The 20899-nt window shown below is 44.0% G+C and overlaps 1 protein-coding gene across 1 annotated transcript in view; it reads left to right on the top strand.

Moving 5' to 3' along the window:
* Positions 1-255: 255 nt before the first annotated feature.
* Positions 256-20899, top strand: part of LOC142491142 (fibrinogen-like protein 1) — a 60662-nt gene continuing 40018 nt past the window's right edge. The window contains exons 1-2 of the mRNA XM_075593434.1: positions 256-368; positions 19066-19152. Of these exons, the coding sequence (XP_075449549.1) occupies positions 19090-19152 (63 nt within the window). The 5' untranslated portion in view covers positions 256-368; positions 19066-19089. The remainder of the gene's footprint in view (positions 369-19065; positions 19153-20899) is intronic.

Here is a 20899-nt window from a genome sequence, read left to right as displayed (position 1 = left end):
TAAAACCTACACCAGATGTGCACATGAACATGTGTGGATCACATTGGCCAGTGTGTTAGGTTTTTGGTCACATCTGAAAAATGGACATTTGCATTCCTAAAGTTCATGCACAACAACACATATGGAGAATTTTAACGCTGAACCATTTAACCCAAGAGTTACAAAATAATGTAATCTTACATTTCTGAAATTCCGGAATTTTGCCTTTTTGTTCACTACATGAGGATTTAATATAAAACATCTGGAATACATAATGATGCAATCTGTCTGTTATTAACAGAAAGCAAATGTGTTCTGTGTTTAGTTCTGTTGCCTTGTACACGAATCTCACCACGAAAAAGCCTTAAGACCAGGAAAGCTTCGATAAGGTACGTAAAGAATGGCTTCTCTGTGCCTTATGCCTTTATCATTGATCTTTCTAATCCTCTCAGATTCTGCCATCTTAAACTGGTAATCTTAGGAAAAGTGCTTTATTTTAGGTTTTTTTTTAAATACAATTTCCCATTTACAGAAGATAGTTAAGTGAGATGTAAAACATTGCGACCATGTCTCCCTGCTGCATGTAGGGTTTGAGCGAGAGCCTAATTATGACTAAACACATCCCTCACTGGGGGGGGGGGGGGGGTTACCCCCACAACCGTCTTTGGAGAATTGTCCACATTTTCCCTAGACAATGTTTTTTATATACTAAAAACATACACATACCAAAAACCCAGGATAAGATAAAAACATGGTAATATTAAAATCCTTCAGTACTTTGATCTTTTGAATTGCTTGGTTTATTCTTATTCTATTCATGCCTACGTGGACGTTTGCAGATGTATAGTTAGTAATGTGCAGAGGCAGGTTGATCTAATGTGCACATACTGGAGATACCACGCCAGCCTCAGACATTCGAGTTCTATAGGAAGGAGCAGTGTCTATTGTAACCCCCTTCATTGCTGCACGATGGGGCCAATATTTAGAATCTTCTTCTTTCGAGTAGATTTGTGATAAAAAAAATGCAGGCGGTTTTGAAAATGTCCACTGACTTGCATTGGGATGGGGGAAATTATTTTTAGTGACACAACAGAAAAATGATACATTTCTCAGCTACAAATCAGGGAGTGTCCCTCAAAAATAGGGAGAGTTAGACAGTATGCCGATAGAGGGGCCAACTTTACTTCTGGCTGTGAATGGATGAATAGTTTAATGATAAATCCACACTGTGCATGGAAGCAGTGCCGGACTTGCATATAAGCAAACTATGCTACTGCTTTAGGGCCTCAAAAATGTGTGTGTTTGTGTGTGTGGGGGGGGGGGGGGGGGGGGGTGATGTATGCATTTCATGTTTTAATATCAGATAATAAATAAAGAAGATATGGGGAAAAGAAGATTTATAGTATAACGCTTTCATTCATTGCCGTTTCATGTTTATATTTGCAATGGACCCTTCAGTCAGAATAATCTAGTTTGTACATTTTCGGGCCTCTTAAGCTTTACATAGCTTAAGACGGGGGTCCCGAGCTGCATGTGGCTCTTTCCGCACCTACTGGCGGCTCTCCCCCCCCTCCCTCCCCCCGTCCACGCAGGGTCGCCGGTTGGCTGCGGGGGGACTCTTTTTGCGGGTCGGGTCTCTTTTTGCCGCCGGACCAAGGTCTCCCCTGCTGCGGGCCTGCCTCCGCCTGTATTGTTTCACTGCAGACCGCTCTGTGACATCGGCGCATGCGGGAAGCTGTCCAGATTCCGGCGCATACTGGCATGAGAGGGGTCCGGCGTGGGATAGTACAGGAGAGAGGCAGGTCCCGTCCCCCCATGCAGGATAGTGATGGAGGGTCCGTCCACGGTCAGTAGTGTGGCTGTAGTTCTAAGGGGAATAGTCCCTATCTGGGGCCTTCCCTACAATACTGCACTATCGTTGGCTCAGGGCCTAACTGGGGCATAGGGGGCAAGGTCTGGCCCAGTCAAGGAAGCTTACTGCTCCCTGGACACTACCTTCCTTTTTGCTGGTCTTAGTCAGGACTGCAAAAGTCACCTTGAGTCCCGCAGAGGATATCCTGCTCCAAGAGTCTGCTTCATTCCATTGGCTGGGACAGCCCATGTACTCTATCTCCCCCCTCCCCACCCCCACGACCCCTCAAAGGATTCTAGGGCTTGTAGTCCCGCTACATTACATGCAGAGCCATGCCAAAATGGCCAACGCAACTCTCACCCGTGGCTTTTGGAATTGTAGTTCCTGATTCCCAAAATAGCTGTCGCAACTTCTCCCGATCCGATGGAGCAATGCAGGGGCAATGCAGAGGTAGTTCTCCCTCCTGTGGGCAGGTAAGGGAGACCCTGCTACATATATATTTGGGGGGGGGGGTAATGTATGTATGTATTTGTATTTGAGGGAGGTAGTGTATGTATTTGGGGGGCAGTGTATGTATGTATTTGGGGGGGTACTGTATGTACATATTTGAAGGGGTGTTGTGTATGTATGTATTTGAGGGGGTGTATGTATGTATTTGAGGGGGGGTAGTGTATGTATGTACGTATTTGGGAGGGTAGTGTATGAATGTATTTGAGGGGGTAGTGTATGTATGTATTTATTTGAGGGGGGTAGTGTATCTATGTATTTGAGGGGGGGCTTAGTGTATGTATGTATAGCCATGCCATCTGTGGCTACTAGTTTGCTTCCCTCCTGGCTGTAAGTCCTGGCATAAGCAGGCTTTGCCAGTAGTTGCTATGGTGTTTTCCCCCTCACCTTTGGTACTGCACTTGAGTGACAGCAGGGGGTGGTACATCCTGTTGTAGCTGGGACAACGGGGTGCCCGCCTTCTGGCTGTACTTAAGGGCCGGACCGCCCAAAAGTTGTAGGGTTGTTCCTTCTCTCTGAGGATGGCAGGTCACACAACTGGAAGCCTGAGATTGGGGCCTTCCCATGTGCTCTTCCCTCCAGGGGAGAGTGAGTGTGGACCATACCTCTGCCTCCACTAGGGAGGTGGTGAAGAGCTAGGATGGTTGCAGGTGCCCTTGGTTTGTAGTTGCGGTCCAGTGACCATCAGCCAGTGAATACTGAGACTGTATCCGGCAGAAGACTGCTGGGTAACTGTTACTGCAGTACTGTAGTAATAAACCCGTTCCTGTTTTGCAATATACCTCCTGCTTGGTGCGTGGCCTCACTGGGGGAGAGGTAATAAATTCTACCGTGGAAGATCACCTCCTGGAATCCACGGCGGAAGTAGGCGTTGCACTGCTAAGTAAATATGTGGGGTATGAACCCCAAAAGCCTGTTCCTGTGTCCCCACTACCATCGGCGGATGTCTCAGCCCTCCTGTTGCCAGCAGGTATATTCACCATACACCCTGTAATGGCCCCTATATGTGATTGGGTGGGGGAAACTGTTACATATGTATTTGAAGGGGGTAGTGTATGTATGTATTTGGGGGCAGTGTATGTGTGTATTTGAGGGGGGAAGTGTATGTATTTGAGGGGGTAGTGTATGTATGTATTTGGGCCAGTGTATGTGTGTATTTGAGGGGGGGTAGTGTATGTATTTGGGGGGGTAGTGTATGTATGTATTTGAGGGGGTAGTTTATATATACATTTGGGGGGGTATTGTTTGAATTTATTTGGGCGAGTAGTGCATGTATGTATTTGAGGGAGTAGAGCATGTATGTATATATGTATGTATATATTTGAGGGGGTGGTGTATGTATGTATTTGAGGGGATGGTATGTATGTATTTGAGGGGGGTAGTGTATGAATGGATTTGGGGGGTGTAGTGTACTTATGTATTTGGGGGGTAGTGTATGAATATATTTGAGGGGGTTTGTGTATGTATGTATTTGAGGGAGTAGTGTATGTATTTGGGGGGGGGTAGTGTATGTATTTGGGGGACGTCCATATTCCAAATGTAGTGATTATTCACCAGAAAGTGGAGCCATGCTGCCCTCTCTCATATAAATAGCTTTTTTTTACGCTAGTCTGCATTTATTTATGTTTTTTTTGGATGGAGCAGTGTGTAAGATCTTCCAACAGGAGCCCACAGTACTGAGGGGTTAAAAACCTTCCTGCTCTCAGGGTTTGAACCCCTCATACACACAGATAATTGAGTCTCTTCTCATTCCTATGATAGACCTTTTTTTCTCCATTTATTTATTTACTTACTTATTTATATGTGAGGAGGGCATGGGGTTATTGAGTGTGTGTGTGGGGGGGGGGGGGTGGATTAAGTGAGTGTGCTTGGGGAGTGAGTGAGAGGGGGAGAGTCAGAAAGGAGGGAGGAGGAAATAAATACACAAGTCCAAGTATATTTTGATTTATTTTGCATTTTTTGCCCAAGAGTGGAAATGACAAATGACAAGTGGTTTTACACAGAAAACAATGGGGGAAAAAAACAAAATAAAGGGACTTATTATTGTGGGATGCATTTTATTCCCCCACATATTTTTTCCTTTCCCTGATTCTGATGGAAGTAATTTTGCTGTATGTTAGTGCTTATACAGTAGATACCTACAGTATGAGTGTGTGTAAAGTATATGCATGTGCTTGTGGGGGGAGTAATGTTGATGCATGTGTTGCTGCTCTCAGAATATTTTGGACAAAGACATTTTTTATAACATGGCTCTTCTTCCTTGAAAGGTTGCAGACCCCTGGCTAAGAATCTCAGATGGTCAAAGTCCAGCCCTGCATGGAAGGCTTATTCAAATTAACCCCCTCAGTGCTTTTACCCCGTAGATCATGCACCCTGGAGGCCTTAATGAAGTACGCTATAGATCTAGGGGTAGATGGCGATCCGCTTTCCACAGGAGTGCTGACCGTGATCTGCACAGAAAGGGAAGACCCTCCTCTTCTGTTGACATCCCAGAAGTGATGTTGTGGTCATGTGATCGCTAGTGGCGGAGGGTCTGTGACCACAGCCTTTGGCAATGAAGCTTAGATTAGCTTTAATTCAACTGACTATGCTTTGGAAATGGAGTGAGAGAGCGAGAGCGAGAGCGAGAGAGAGAGAGAGATCTTGGATAGCGAATATACAGTATATAGTTGCCGACGGAATTGCATACTGTACATTTAGTCACATGCGGATATTCCTCCAGCAAAGCGAGTATTCACAAAAAACTTGCAAATCATTTGTGGCTGAATTTTGTAATAGAAAAAATGGCAACCCCGCAATCAACAACACTTTAGTCAGAAATACTTCAAATAGTATATTTTACTGATGCTCATATAAATGAGTATAACAGTGAAATGCTGTGCAATTAAAGCATGCAGATGAGCAAGCAAACAAGCTTTTTATATTTTTTCTAATATATTACCCTTTTGGCGTTTGTGGGGACTCCTTGTTTCCCTCCACCTTATCTATATTTGCCCTATTGGGCGCAACTATCGATTTAGGTTTTGTTTGTTTTATTTGTTATACAACTGAATTTGGAAACGTTCGCCCCCATCTCTGCAAATTATTACTTGCCACTTTTTTGTTGCTTTGTGCACTTCTGATGCTATCATTAGCCAAATAGATCATGTTGCAGCACAATAATATCTAATAAAATAGGACAGATCCTCTGATATTTCTATGTGTAAGACAAAAAAAACAAATACAAAATGAAATGACAAACTGTTTTAGAAATTACAGATAAATTGCACATTTGTTTCTTTTATTACTCCTGGGTTATAAAGTGACCTATAATGTTTATTATTATTTATTTGTATGTCACCAACATTTTCCGCAGCGCAGTACAATGTGTGAGGGAGGGAGTAACATTGTAAGACCAGAGAGTACTTCCAGTGTATATGCTGAGCTGAACGGAGACCACGGGAGTCCCTGCCCACAATCTAGAAACTAGATGAAAGTTTAGAAATGGGGTATTATTTGCCAGAGAGATCACATGGCCCTGCAGCCAAAAATATCCGTATCACTCTGGGGACACTTTATCACCTATAAAAGCATTTGTATAGCATACCAGACACAAAATAAGTTATGGTTAGTAAAATTAAATCAGGTGAAATCACCCCTCCACCATACAGTGTACATCAAATACAAAGAGCACTTGTGTGAGCACATTCCCATCTCAATATCTCAGACACATCCGCAGACCTGTCTTACTCACGTCAATGTGCTCACAAGTGGTATTTTTCATTCGCTATTGAATACCAAAAATATAACCAAATTCTCTGTTCGGGGATAATTTTATGTACTCGGACGCGACCATTCAGGTCGTTTTTGGCAAAAATCCCCAATGACAGTAGTCGCTTTGGAGTATATATAAGTACCCTCCAGAGCAGTAAAAGCTCTTATTGTTTTGCTTCAGATAAACACTTACCCGCACTGCCACCTAGCGCTTACTTTGTGCATATATGCAGTGCTAAGTGTAACTGCAAATGAACGATCTGCTTAAAAATCAGAATATATATATATATATAAATATAAGTGTGTGTGTGTGTGTGTGTGTGTGTGTGTGTGTGTGTGTGTGTGTGTGTGTGTGTGTGTGTGTGTGTGTGTGTGTGTGTGTGTGTGTGTCTGTGTGTGTGTGTGTGTGTGTGTGTGTGTGTGTGTGTGTGTATATATAAAACAAAACACACAAATAGTTGCGCAAAGTGGTCACTAATTAAATGAATAAGTATATCTGAAAATGTTTTAATATAGTGACTATTATTAATAACAATGGTGTATCATGTGAAATGCCTGGTGACCGTTACAGTAAATTACAAAATAAATCACAGCGATAACAAACACAATATACTGCAGAGCGAAAGAAAAAACGAGGCCCAAAAAGGTCCAATCAGTTCCACAGGATGGTTTAGGGGGAAGAAATCCAGGTTCTGACAAACGAGTCCCTTGGTGCGCACTGCAGCTTCTTTAGTGGTATAGCCAACCACAAAGATACCTAAAGGAAAAGGAAGCGCAAGCTCCATAGCATAATTCTGTGTGAAAATAGGGGATTTATTATTAAAAAAGGAGATAAGCATGGTCTATTGGACCTGCACTCTCAAGTGGGTGAAAGATCATAAGCATGTGTAGCCCCTGTAAGAAAGAGCGGGCTACTTATCCTTCTCCTACTGGAGTAAGCCCTGGTAAGGGCAGGCACCAGTAGTAACCATGGGTTTCCCCCCCTCACCAAGCCCTGCTTTGAGTGATAGAGGTAGGCCCCTGACTGTGTGGAAGGCATAGACACAGGGGGGGGGGGGTCCTGCTGACATCATAAGAGGCAGGCCTGTATCTATTTAGTGGGCTGTCCTGTGTGTGTGTGAGTCAGTTCTGGAAGGTGTTGAGTCTGAGGAGTTAGGTGAGATTCTGTCTGTGGAGTTGGAGTGTCTGGCTGGACAGTCAGAATCTGGAGAGCAGTGTGTCTGTTCTGTGCAGTGAGAGAACCGTCAGCCTGAGAGTGCTTTTGGAGCAGAGAGAGATGATCCTGTGAAACCTGAGCGTTCAGCTTGTCAGTCTGTGGAGAGTCTGGAGGGAGTCTGTGGAGTTATGTCCTGGGAGCTGAGGAGTGACGTGCTGGTCTGAAGTGGAGTAGGACCCAGCAGAGCTAATGGCTGAACTGAGAGACCACGTGTAGAGTGAGAACGGTGCGTGGAAGAGATGCTCAGAGCCCCATCTGAGTAAAGCTGATACAGCTACAAGTGGACCAATGCCCTTCACCCTGCAGGGGGTGAGGGAGGATATCTAGCCTCACCCATAGGGCCTACCCTCGGGGTGGAGGCAGGTGTATTGAGGCCCCATCCAGACCATCCTGCATGGATACAGTCTGGAGGAGAAGGAGGGAGGAAGAGACCTTGTTCATATGTGGAAGTACTGCTGCTACTGAACTGCTGCTGTGTATGAGCTAAGAGACAATAAAGACATTGCTGTTTTACACAAAGAGACTGTGTGAGAGCTGGATCATTCGCCCTGGGACCAGGGTTTGCTCTGTAAGGGTCCTATCCCACATCCCTGGGACTTATGGAGATGGAGGCGCTGCACCACAACCACTAAAGAATGGAGGCATATACCTCAGACGCCTGGCCCTTTAATCCCCCACACCAACGCAGGAGACTCAGGCCCTCCTGTTACAAGCAGGTATGCACCACCATACACATGTAGCCAGCCCTCAATACACCTTAGAGGCACGATCTGTGTCTGGGGGGGGGGAACATGGGCTACACATGTATGAGAAAATCTCTGTGCGGGAGACATAACCAAGCGGGATGGGGAGTCCAGAGCCGTATAGCTGGGCACCGGATCCTGTCAACCACCAGCTCCTGCCCCAAATCGAATGCACCCCACTAGGTAAGGTTGTAGCTGTTCAGAATGGCTCCCTTCTCCTGCTGCATGTGGCGTGTGTAGATTAGCTGAACTCGCAATCAGCTGTTTGACTTCCAGGAAAGGCCAGACCTCCTCCCGTAGTTCCGCAACGTGATGACATCACCTCAGCACCTTACGTTCCAACGTGTTCCGTCACATGAGTGACTTCGTCAGGGTAATATATATATATATATATACCATCAACCTCAAACTCACCCATTCCCCGGATGAAGTACATTTCCTAGACACCACCATTACTATAAAGAACAACCAACTACAGACTTCTGTATACCGCAAACCTACAGACAGAGCCAGCTATTTGAGGTACAACAGCTTCCACCCGACACACACCAAACATGCAACCATCTACAGTCAAGCGATACGCTACAACCGGATATGCTCCGACACAGCAGACAGAGACCAGCGGATTAAAGCCTTGCGATCAGACTTTATAAACCGTGGATATAACCACAGAATTGTAGACCAGCAAATTCACAAAGCCACCAGAATACCAAGAAGTGATCTCCTTAAATACAAACAGAAGGAGACAAGCGACAGGGTACCTTTGGTGGTCACATATAACCCACACCTAGGAACCCTACGCAAGATCGCCAGGGAACTACAACCCATCCTCCAGGAAGATACAAGATTGCAACAGGTCTTCCCTGAAGCACCCTTATTATCATACAGACAACCTCATAATCTCAAGAATATTATGGTGAGGAGTAAAGTATTCAGCAGTACAACTGAATGCGGGACGAAACCATGCCAGGACCCAAGATGCAAAACCTGCGCAATGCTCTGCACAGCGGACACAATACTAATACCACACAGGAATCGGGAATACAAAATCAGAGGAAGGTTCACCTGTTCCTCCAGCAATGTCGTGTATCTCATCATGTGCATGAAATGCCCAGGAGGCTGCTACTACATAGGTAGACGGGGCAGGGGCTAAACAAGAGAATGAACCTGCATCGCCACAGCATCACACGCGGAACAAGAGACAGCCCTGTCGGCGAACATTTCTCTGACTCTGGCCATAAGATGAACGATCTGAGGGTTGCCATACTCAAAGGTAATCTTAAAACACCAAAAGAGAGACGGTTGCATGAATACAAATTTATGCAACTGTTCGGGACACTTAACGGTGGCCTAAATAGAGATCGAAATTTTATGAGTCATTACTGGTAGAAAAAGGGGTGAAATGTCCTCGGGCGCGTCACTCTGCTTGCGGCTCCACGACGTATAATACGTGCAAAGTAGAAGAGAAAGGGGAAGGCCACAGTGAGAAAAACAGCACAAAATTATGCACACTTCTTCATTAGGATAGGGAGAGGGGGAGGGAGGGGTGGGAGGAGAAGACAAGGGAAGAGAGATGTTGAATCAAATTTTTTTTTTTTTTTTTTTTTTTTTTTTTTGACCCAGAACTTCTCTGCCTATATAGACACTCTACTGCAACCTGCAGTTAAGAAGTTGCCTTCATACATCAAAGACACAACCCAGGTGATACAATCACTAGAGAGGATTCAGTGGCAGTCGGACTACATACTTGCCACCTGTGACATCACATCACTCTACACATGTATAGATCATGTGCAGGGGTGTGATGCCACAATGTACTGCCTAGATAAATACTTAGAATTAGAAAAAACACAGAAGAGCTTTTTAATAGAAGGAATTGGTTTTATCCTTAATCATAACGTTTTTTGGTTTGAGGGTGATTATTATTTGCAAAAGAGAGGGACCGCAATGGGCACCAGGTTTGCCCCCAGTTATGCTAACCTTTTTCTTGGATGGTGGGAGGATCAAGTGATCTGGACCAACAAGACATGGGAGGCAAACCTGGTGCTCTACAAACGCTATATAGATGATATTATCATCATATGGAAAGGCGACCTCGAATCACTACAGACCTTTTTTACTACTATTAACATTAATAATTTCAATTTGATTTTTACTTATAATTCCAGCACATCGGAGGTGATATTCTTAGACTTAGAAATTTATATTGAACAAGGAGTTATCAACACAAAAACACATTTTAAAACAGTAAACTGTAATAATTTTATTAAGGCCAATAGTTGCCACAAGAAAAATTGGTTGGAGAATGTCCCCTACGGGGAATTCAGGCGCTTGAAACGCAACTGTACTAAAAAGAGCGACTTTGATGAGCAGATAATCCCTATGAAGAATAAGTTCATTGAGAAGGACTATAAAATAGAAATAATTGACAAAGCATTACAAAAGGTAGGGGCTGTAGACAGAAAAGATATGTTAGTGTACAATAATAAAAATACAAAAAGCCAACCAGATGTTTTTATTCCTTTTATCACAACTTATAGTACAAACTCAAAACAGATAGAAGGGATTTTAAAGAAACATTGGCCCATTTTAAAACAAGATGACCTTTTAAAAGAAATAATTGGAGACAAACCTACTGTAATTTAAACAGAAATTAGTGCCTAGTTTTTTTACCTCCTAAAACTAAAAGCTGTTGGTTAGACCAACTAACAAAGGGTTTTAAAAGATGCTTAAATTGCAAGGCATGTAGGAACAATACACTAATTAATAGTAGGATAACTTCCTTCACTTGCATCGTGTCTAATTTAAATTTTGATATTAAATCACATATCACCTGTGACAGTAAAGGGGTGATCTATGTACTGCAGTGTGGTTGTAACCTACAGTACGTGGGTAGAACAATAAGGAAATTTAAAACAAGATTGGGAGAACACATCAGGAACATTTGTAATGGTTTAGAGACCCATAGTGTCTCAAACCATTATAAGATTAAACATAACCAGAATCCATCTTGTTTAAAATTCTTTGGGATTGAAATAGTTAAACCCGATTGGAGGGGAGGAGACTACATAAAGAAAATAAATAAAAGAGAATCCTTTTGGATTTTCACCCTCCAAACCCTGGCACCTAAGGGGTTAAATTTGGATATGGAGATCACTGCATTTCTCCCTTAATGTCTAAAACACCCACTTTGAAGTAATAAAGACTACGAATAACTATACATATCAAATTAATCAGTGATTTTTATACTGTTACAAACATGTCAAATTATAGCAGATTTAGTCATAAAGTGTTTTACAAGCGTCTTGAAACACATGTGATATAACATATCTGTAAAACAGACGGCATTCTTAGAAACCCTTGGGTATAACCATAATGAGTCATTTAACTCCATAACAACTTTTGTGTTTTTAACATTTTTCCCTCAAGATTTTTACCCCCATTTTAAAGGATTTTATTATAATAGTAAATTTTAAGTTTTAACATTCATAGGTTCCTAAGACATGATCTTCTCAAACTGCCCACTATATCTTCCGTTTTATCTTCCCCTTTTTAAGTCCCCACAGGGTGCATGCAATTAATAAAGGTTCTTTAAGCATGCCTCCTGTTCTCAAAATTATATATGTGTAATATCAAGAGGTTAATGTAATGTATTTATTGTATTTGTTATGTATTTTGTTGCACCAGCATAGATTGGTAGTATTAGAACATCTCACATGGCCAGAGAGAAACCAGCAAATTTAGAGTTAAACTGAGGAAATCGAAAGGTATAAAAGACTGCTGCTACCCTGAACTTGCCTACGTCACTGAGGAAGCATTGGCGAAACGCGTCTGACGTTTTTTGGTTACTGCAAGCCACCGTAGTGAGGAGTTTGTGTTTTCCCTGTATCTGGCCCAGCGTCCCGCCGTCTGCGCATGCGCATGCGCAACGGAGCTAGAAAGCTGAAGACTGTCTCTGCAGAGGGGATAGACGGCTGGAGGAGAACATATCCTGTGCACGAGCCTTGATTATCCACGCTACAGCCGCATACACCCCAGCATACAGACGGAAAGAACCTTTGCCAGCAGGGATCAGCCGAGACGAAACACCCCAACTCAGAGAGGGACACGTTGTGGAGTCTGGCGGCATCTCCTTCCTATGCCTAAATATATCGGTCGCTTGTAAGTTTTAAATCTCATTCACCCACTGTTTAATTAAATTGTATTGCACTATTTTTTTCTCCCTTTTATTTTTTGTCAAGGAAGATACCAGAGGGCATTTCCTCACCTACAACCCACCTAATCATATATAGAGGAGGAGACATCAGCTCAAGACACTAGAGATTTGATGTGAGTGTGTCTCCACCTAAAAAATTTGATTCAACATCTCTCTTCCCTTGTCTTCTCCTCCCACCCCTCCCTCCCCCTCTCCCTATCCTAATGAAGAAGTGTGCATAATTTTGTGCTGTTTTTCTCACTGTGGCCCTCCCCTTTCTCTTCTACTTTGCACGTATTATACGTCGTGGAGCCGCAAGCAGAGTGACGCGCCCGAGGACATTTCACCCCTTTTTCTACCCGTACTCATACAGAGGTTGGTGAATCACCTCTGAAAGACTCAGGCAGCGGAACCACTTTGTGGAAAGGACTGAAGCTACACATCAAATAGTAGGCTAAATTTTCTGGCGCGAATTTTCTCTCTTTTCCTATGAGTCATTACTGACACAAGTGAACTCTCTCCCCATGAGCGCTTAAGACCATGTCTGTACATACTGTGCTATATGTATGCACACACAGCCGTCTCTTACACATACCAATACTCCTTGTTTTTCCATCCCTATACACCAATAGGGACCACATAGTAGCATAACTAAAAGTGTGTGTGGATACTATCTCTCACATTTCCACACCTACCCACACCATTTATATTAACTCCCACTCCACACACCCCTTTTGTAAAGCACTGTATACACTGTGGGCTCGCCATTCATTTATATTCACACAGATATACACACACACACGCTTACATCACTTACTTTCAGGAACAATTTAACACCTCTAGCCATATATCTCATCCACACCGGGGGAAGGACCAGCACAGATAACATTCCAAGAGACACTGTTTTTAAGAATACCCTTTGCTTGCTTCATTCATTGTAACATCGCCGGAAGAAGACATCAGTGTATCTCGAAAGCTCGCACAAATAAAAGCATTTCGTAAGCCACAGAACGGTATCATCTATTTATTTTTTGATTATTGAAGCTCGGCCAACACGGTACTGATACCTCTACATATATATATATATGTATATATATATCCATCCTGATCCCAATTGTAATTGTGAAATCCTTCAGTAATTTTCCGGTTTGTACGGTGGAGGGTTTGTCACTTTTTTTTACCCACCATAACTTTTTTAATGTCTGGTTATACCCAAATACCAGCTTCACGTTGCATACACCAGCAACCAACCTCGCACTGAAATACCCAAAAGGTCAGAATATCTGTATGTGGGTAGGTGTTACTGGCTATGCACTTGTTTAACCCAGGCTGTGCTGAAAAGCTGTGTAATACGGCAGGCACAAGCTTATAGGGATCCGTGTTAAAATGGATGAGACGTACATAGTGACACACTCCGCTTATTTGCATGTAATTGCCCAGAATCCCTTGCTACAGTAGTAGCATTGTTTGCCTAGCGATAATGGGGAAAGACAGGGGCGCAGACCTGTCTGAGACATGCAAATGCACCACAAGTGTTATTTTCATTTACTGTACATTGTTTTGGAGAAAAACGGTTGTAAAATAATAATCATGAATAATAAAAACAATAATAATTTGGAGCTCACTGGGGTTAGTTTTTATTGTAAATGATCCCAGAATTCTACCCCAATCTTTGCATCATTGAACCTCTTAATAAACTATAACCTGCTATATATTCACTTCCTACAAAGCGTTGCAGACCGACGTTCACTGCTCCTCCTTGGTCCAATGCCAACTAAGCCCATGCTAAGCTAATTTTAAATAAATTAGGAATAGACAAGCCTCTGCTCCGCCTCTCAAGTCATTAAGTTAACGAACCCCACACAAACTGTCTTTTGAGCTTATTCTTTCCCAACTCTAAATTGGGGTCTTACTGTATTTTTACAATTGGCAAACTGGAGATTTGTGCCCACGCAATGAGTTTGAAGCATGACGCCACTGTGTTTAGCAGCTCAAAGTTTGCCCCTGTGTGTTCAGTAAGTGCTTGAACAGCCAGGACCCACTGTCTCATCTCCCCTTATCTTAATTAGTTCTCTGATAAGGACTGGGTGCAATAAGGATAAAAGAAAAGTCGTGATTGACAAACGCTTCTCCACTTCAAAGGCTTTTTTTTATTATCAGCAGTAGTCAAACCTTTCTATTTGTAGGGCTACTTTTATTTAGGCTGTTACATTATTTGCCTAAGGACCGTTCTATAGTGTGTGCGGCCGTGCGCGCGCCTGTGCGAATGCATGTGCCACACGCTTTTTGTGTGTAGGCTGAGCGAGTGAGGTACTGTGTGTATGTGTGTGTGTTAAATTAGTTTTGAAATAAATACTTTAATAAATTGTTTATTAGCATTGTACATACACACACACACACACACACATACACACATACACATACACTTCAGCGGCGGTAGCAGCGCAAATTCTTTATTTTCTTCATCTTCCCCCCTGTCGTCCGGTTCCACGCACACTGCCGTGCGCGGCACCGTTATAGAAAGGCTGACTAACCTCAGCCAACTAAAACTGCCACGTGCGCACGGCGTAGCAAGCGCACGCAGTATAGAACAGCCCTTGGGGTTTCTGGTCGACTGTGTGGGATTGCACCTATAAACAAAGCACAGTACTTGATGGCTTCTGGTCGCATACATCAGAAGCAGTTGTGCATACTGTAGGATGTGTTCACTCTGTGTAGTGGGAACAATTTGGGTATTAACCCGTGATTGACTGAGGCTACTACCAATGAAAAACAAATACCGTCCTTTAGTCTTGGAGAGAGAGACCAATATAGACATTATAAGACATAAGGCTGTATATAAGCCAATGCAGAGAGAGTTCAGGGTAGTGGGCTGGTTATTAATCCGGTAGAAGTACGATGAAGTATCTCCTGGAGAGACACCCCAAGGTAAGTCACGGTCCGGTTCCTATTGGCCTCACATCCACCCCGTGTGCTGCAAGCGGATCAACAAGAAAATAAACTTGTCTTTACGCACAAAATCCTTTGCGTGCGATGAACGCTTAGAAAGCTGCAGCTGCCATCCCTGCTACTCGTGGTGTCGGCGTGCTCCGTCCGGACATGACGTAGGATAAGGAGGAAATAGTTACCATGGTCACAGCAACTCCACCAGCCAACGCATTGAAAAAAGGTAAAAAAAACTTTATTGAATCTAAACAGTGAGCATCAGTACATCAAAGAGACTCTTTGATAAAGTCCATCATTGGACGAAACGCATTAGAGTGGATGTACTGATGCTCACTGTTTAGATTCAATAAAGTTTTTTTTACCTTTTTTCAATGCGTTGGCTGGTGGAGTTGCTGTGACCACGGTTACTATTTCCTCCTCACTCTGTGTAGTGGTCAAACTATTTTTGTAATAAAATCCTGCTTTCATTTTTCTGTCTTTCTTCATTTTTTGGGGGGGCTGATTTGTGTAAAACACCTCAGAGGCTGTTCAAATAAAAGCATATATTGTGAAAGATACTTGGAACAGGAACCTCATAGCTTCTACATCTCCCCAACAACTTGGCACACACTTTTACAATTATCACTATATGTTTCGTTGCAACTGTCACCAACTAAAGAACAGTGTTTAATTGAGTAGACATGGAAGGATGGAAGGAATGTGAGAGGATTTCACATGCAATAGTAGTTTGCGTGGCTGGCCAGTGGCAGGAGAGTAGACCAGAGCTTAAATACTGTACTAACATGTCACATGTAACAAAATACAATGCATGATAACGCAATAGTTGAAACATATTTGTTGGATTACAATGTTATGGATGAAGTTTGAAAGTGTGTAACTATCTCCATTTTAGAGTGTATGTGTGCATTCTGGTCTTATAGAAATAAAACATTTATTTGAATAAAGTTCGAACATGTAATAGGAGACACCAAAATGTGGCAATAAGTTGTAACACTAACGTACACATTAGCTAAACAAATGCTGAACAACACATATGCTCTCCTCTCTCTCTCCTCTCTGTCTCTCCATTAGACAGATGTGACTATCTGCAAACTCCAGAGAAATCTTTCACAAAAGTTCAGAGAAAATCTAAAAATTTCTTACAGCGTTCTCAAACAAGAAATCCACACATCTCTAACCCAAGTCTCCAATTCACAGCATGTATAGGTTACTGGCATTAAAGCAGCAGTGCAAGCTGTCGGTTTTTTTTTATTATTATTATTATTATTTCCCTTTTAATATGTGCAGCAATACAATCCACACAATGATAAGTAATTAGCTAAATTGCCTTCAATCCGTTCTCCTGTAATCGATCGGCGAAGATTTGGCTCGGGGGTTCACTAAATGGCTGTCAGTGCAGCAGAAGAGAACCAAAGATGCAAAGTTCTATGGGGAAGATCATGTGACCAGGCAGTCAATAGATACAATTAGTGCACTGCTAGAGAGAGGGCAGGGCTCAAAAAAGGGTGTAAGAGACCTGTTTCAGAAAAGGAAGGGGATGTGACTTTGTAAATGGTTGCTATAGAAACAAAAAATACTTGTTACATTATAATACATTAAAATGCTATTCAGTTGTTTTAAAAAAATGCTGCAAGTATTTTCTCATAGTATAGAAATTATTTATTAAAAAAAACACCCAAAATCAGCTTTAATGGGCATATGTATGTATATATTTCATTATATCGCACCTATAGTGTACTCAGACTTCACAAAGACAATGCAGTACAGGGAATTATAATAATACAATAAGCGCAGCAAAGTCAGACAGTAGGAAAGGAAGTACCTGCCCCGGAGAGCTTACAATCTAAGTGGTATGTTGGGAGACTTACAGAGACAGCAGGTGAAGGAATAAGCACAGTAGATGGCAGTGCTTGGTCACAATGGTTGGTAGGAGTGACTGTGGGTGTGGGAGAGTCCAGGCTATTGGGATGCTTCTTTTGCAATGTGAGTTTTAAGGTTGGTCGGTATTAAATTAGATAGGTTAACACTATTAGCAGGGAAAGACGTGGCCTGGAGGCGTGGGCGAGAGCAGGTGTGTATATGGCTGGGTGCAGGATTAGGAGAAATATCCCTAGTAGCAAGAAGGAGGAGTAGAGAGAGGGGGTAAATAGCATATCTACTAAACACGTTTACTGTCTGCAAACACATTGCACCAGATGTATTTAAAAAAAAGCTGTGTGTGCTGGGCACGCGCATAGTAAGTGAAACTTCTTTGACTTTTGTCACAGAAATTGTATTTGTGTTTGTGATGTTTTAATTAAAAATCAAAATACAATTTCATTGACAAAACGCAAATAAATTGGACTTATAACGCGCGTGCTCGGCACACATCCCCTGTATTAGCTATTTGCACTAAGCGTGAATTCATCGTGTGTGCGTGTGACTGAGAGTGTGCGTGTGACTGAGAGTGTGCGTGTGACTGAGAGTGTGCGTGTGACTGAGAGTGTGCGTGTGACTGTGCGTGCGACTGACTGTGCGACTGACTGTGCGTGCGACTGGCTGTGCGTGTGACTGACTGAGTGTGCATGTGACTGTGAGTGTGCGTGTGACTGTGAGTGTGAGTGTGCGTGTGACTGAGTGTGCGTGTGACTGTGAGTGTGACTGACTGCGTGTGCGTGTGAGTGTGACTGTGATTGTGCATGTGACTGAGTGTGCATGTGACTGTGCGTGTGACTGAGTGTGTGTGTGTGTGTGTGTGTGTGTGCGTGCGTGTGACTGTGTGCGTGCGTGTGACTGAGTGCGTGCGTGTGACTGAGTGTGCGCGTGACTGTGAGTGTGCGTGTGACTGAGTGTGTGAATTCCTTGTGTGTATGTGTGTCAGTCAGAGTGTGTGTGTGTTTGTATATGTATGTGTGTCAGTCAGAGTGTGTGTGTATGTGTGTCAGTCAGTGTGTGTGTGGTGTGTATGTCTCTTTCTGTGTCCTGTCTGTGTCCTGTGTCCTGTCTGTCCCCCTCCCCTCCCCCCCGGAGGTACACGACCGCGGCACAGTCCCCATTCTCTACCCCTGGTAGAGCTGCGTGTCCTGCTGCAGCCAGCTCCACACAAGGGGGTTACAGGAGGGCACGGTAATGCGCGTGGGGCGCTCTTCCCTCTGATTGTGCTGTGGGGGACGCATAGCACAACAGCCTCTTCTGCCGCCATCACTGCTGCGCATGCGCGGCATAGGAGCGGCAATGGCGGAAGTTCACTCGCCCCCGATAGCAGCGCAGCACGCAGACCCCGCAGCCATTGTTGGCTTCCTCCGGCAGCCGGGTCAGCAGCCTTCAGCCCCGCGGGGAGCCGATTTAATAATGCATCTGGGGGGAATGGCGCATGTGCTGGAGCGGCCGGGGCTGAGGGGAGGGGTTAGTCATCAAAACACAACAGCGCATGCATGGCATGGCAGCGGGGAACGGCGGCCGTTAGGAGCGGCGCCGGCGGCTATCGCCTCCGCCGCATATGTCAGCGGCCGTGGGGGGCGGGGGGGTGCGGCGGCCATCAGGCCGTTAGGCGTGGCGCCGGCGGCTACCGGCATTGATTTTTTGAGCGGTTGGGATGTCAGTGTTGGGGTCGGGCTGAGCCAGAACACAGCCCGGCCTCAACTGCCAGCACTGACGTCACATCCGTTTCATCTCTGTCTCCACAATCCATTTTTGCCCTAGTACGAATAAGGTGCCACTAAGGAGGTTTCACTTCAAAAAACTCAAATTGCTTTCAATGGGATATTCCTTTTGTTAATTAAGTAAATGGTGGGGGGTTGCACTCAGTTTTGCAGCCAGGAAACTTTCAGTTGTTAACCCCATTAAGCCTACATGCATTGTGATGGCTAAACAAAATATCAATGTCTCTTGTCAGGTGTTCAGCAAAATAACAGCAACAATGCTCTGGTTGTATCTGCCTCTGCTTCTTCTGCACCAGGGTCTCTCGGCTCCCAGACTTCAGGTGCGTGGAATTTTAATAGAATTTGCACAGTAAACTAGTTCTGTTTAATTTTCTTTGCCATGTTTTGCAGTTTGTACGATTTAGACTGCTAGTATGAGAGCGTTTCATGGAAAAAAGTGTTTCTATTTGCATTGTTAAGCACAGACGGCTTTCCCGGGGGCCAGGAGTATAGTTTCCAATGGACCCCCCTGCAGCCTTCAGAGACCCCCCTCTCTCTCTCATACCCCATTTCTCCCCTCCCTCTCATCCTCTCCCTCCTCTCTCCCCCTGACGCCTCCGACCTTTCTCCTCTGCTCCCCCCATGCCCACCTCTCTCCTCTGTTCCCCCCCACCTCTCCTCCACTACCCCATCCCACTTCTCCTCCATTCCCCCCCACCCACCTAACTCTCTCCTCCACTCCCCACCTCTCTCTCCCCTGTGACAGGTTAGTTTTGTCGTAGGATCAGAATGAGTCCACGCAGTGCATTTTAGGCTTTAACAAACGCTTGTGTGGTTTATTTCTCCACGTCAACGACAGATAATATAGGTGTACCGGAGAAGGTGCCACCAGCCCTTCTTAGTACGCAGGATTGTGCATTATGAGCGGGTGCAACAGGTCCCCCAACAGTTGGCACATTAAAATAGATACACCTATTTACTACAGTATGCCAATGTGGGATAGAGGGGCTTCCAGGCAAATGACCCCACAAACAAGGCACAATAACACGTACAATTAATATATGCAAAAATAGAATTACGAATAAAATATGGATTTTTGGATTTGCTTGTATATACTTCTATACGGGGTTCCGCGGTCGCCAGGGTGGGAGAGCTGGGACAACACTCCCATGCTGTCCCAGGACCGAGGGCGCGGCGGCACCAACAAGAGCAGTCGCCCGGTCACTGCTATATTCATCTCTCTACCTGTTCCTGTACCACGCTGGGGACAGGGGTGTGTGTGTGTGTGTGTGTGTGTGTGTGTGTGTGTGTGTGTGTGTGTGTGTGTGTGTGTGTGTGTGTGTGTGTGTGTGTGTGTGTGTGTGTGTGTGTGTGTGTGTTTTATGAAGTCCATAATAACAAATTCGGTAGGCTGTATTATAATCCTAAAAATCCAATTTATAAAAGTGTGGATAATGAACACAGGTGGGGGTTGAATACAGGGAACGAAGAAAGGACTAATCAGAACCCCCATAAGTGAAGTGAGAGACCAGGAAGTATTCAACCTCTCACCTCCACAATCCCCACTATTCCTGCTAACAGACACAGGCTCCGGGACATCAACAAACACATGTATTTAAATGCTTGAACGTTGAAGTAAGGGAAATAGCCAGGATCCCAGTCCGTAGAGAAGGCATGCTCCAGCCGCAATGTTGTAGTCAAAGGTAAAGAAAGTAATGCGGACTTTAGTAATCAAAACACAGATAGACACGTGTCTACGGCTGCTCCGCCGCGTTTCGTACCCGACGGGGTACTTTGTCAAAGAGTAATCAACCATGCACCTGGTTATCTTTAAAACCCCTCCTCCTTTCTACAATGGGGCAAGAAAACAGCCAATACCTTTTGATATACACATCTATGGAATAAAGGTGCAAGCTGAATCTAATCTAAACGTAATAGGAGGGCAAATGAAGATCCGTGGTGAATAAAAAGACATAACATAACTAACAGAAATACAAGTAAAAAGGTGACTTAGACAAACCTTACCTAAACATAAAGTAAATAATGTAACCACTAATCTCTGAATAGAAACACAGTGAAACATCATGA

The sequence above is a fragment of the Ascaphus truei genome, chromosome 3 (genome assembly GCF_040206685.1).
Source record: "Ascaphus truei isolate aAscTru1 chromosome 3, aAscTru1.hap1, whole genome shotgun sequence".
NCBI classification, from domain to species: domain Eukaryota; kingdom Metazoa; phylum Chordata; class Amphibia; order Anura; family Ascaphidae; genus Ascaphus; species Ascaphus truei.
Note: the sequence above shows the minus strand (reverse complement) of the source record. Positions and strands in the feature narration are given on the sequence as shown.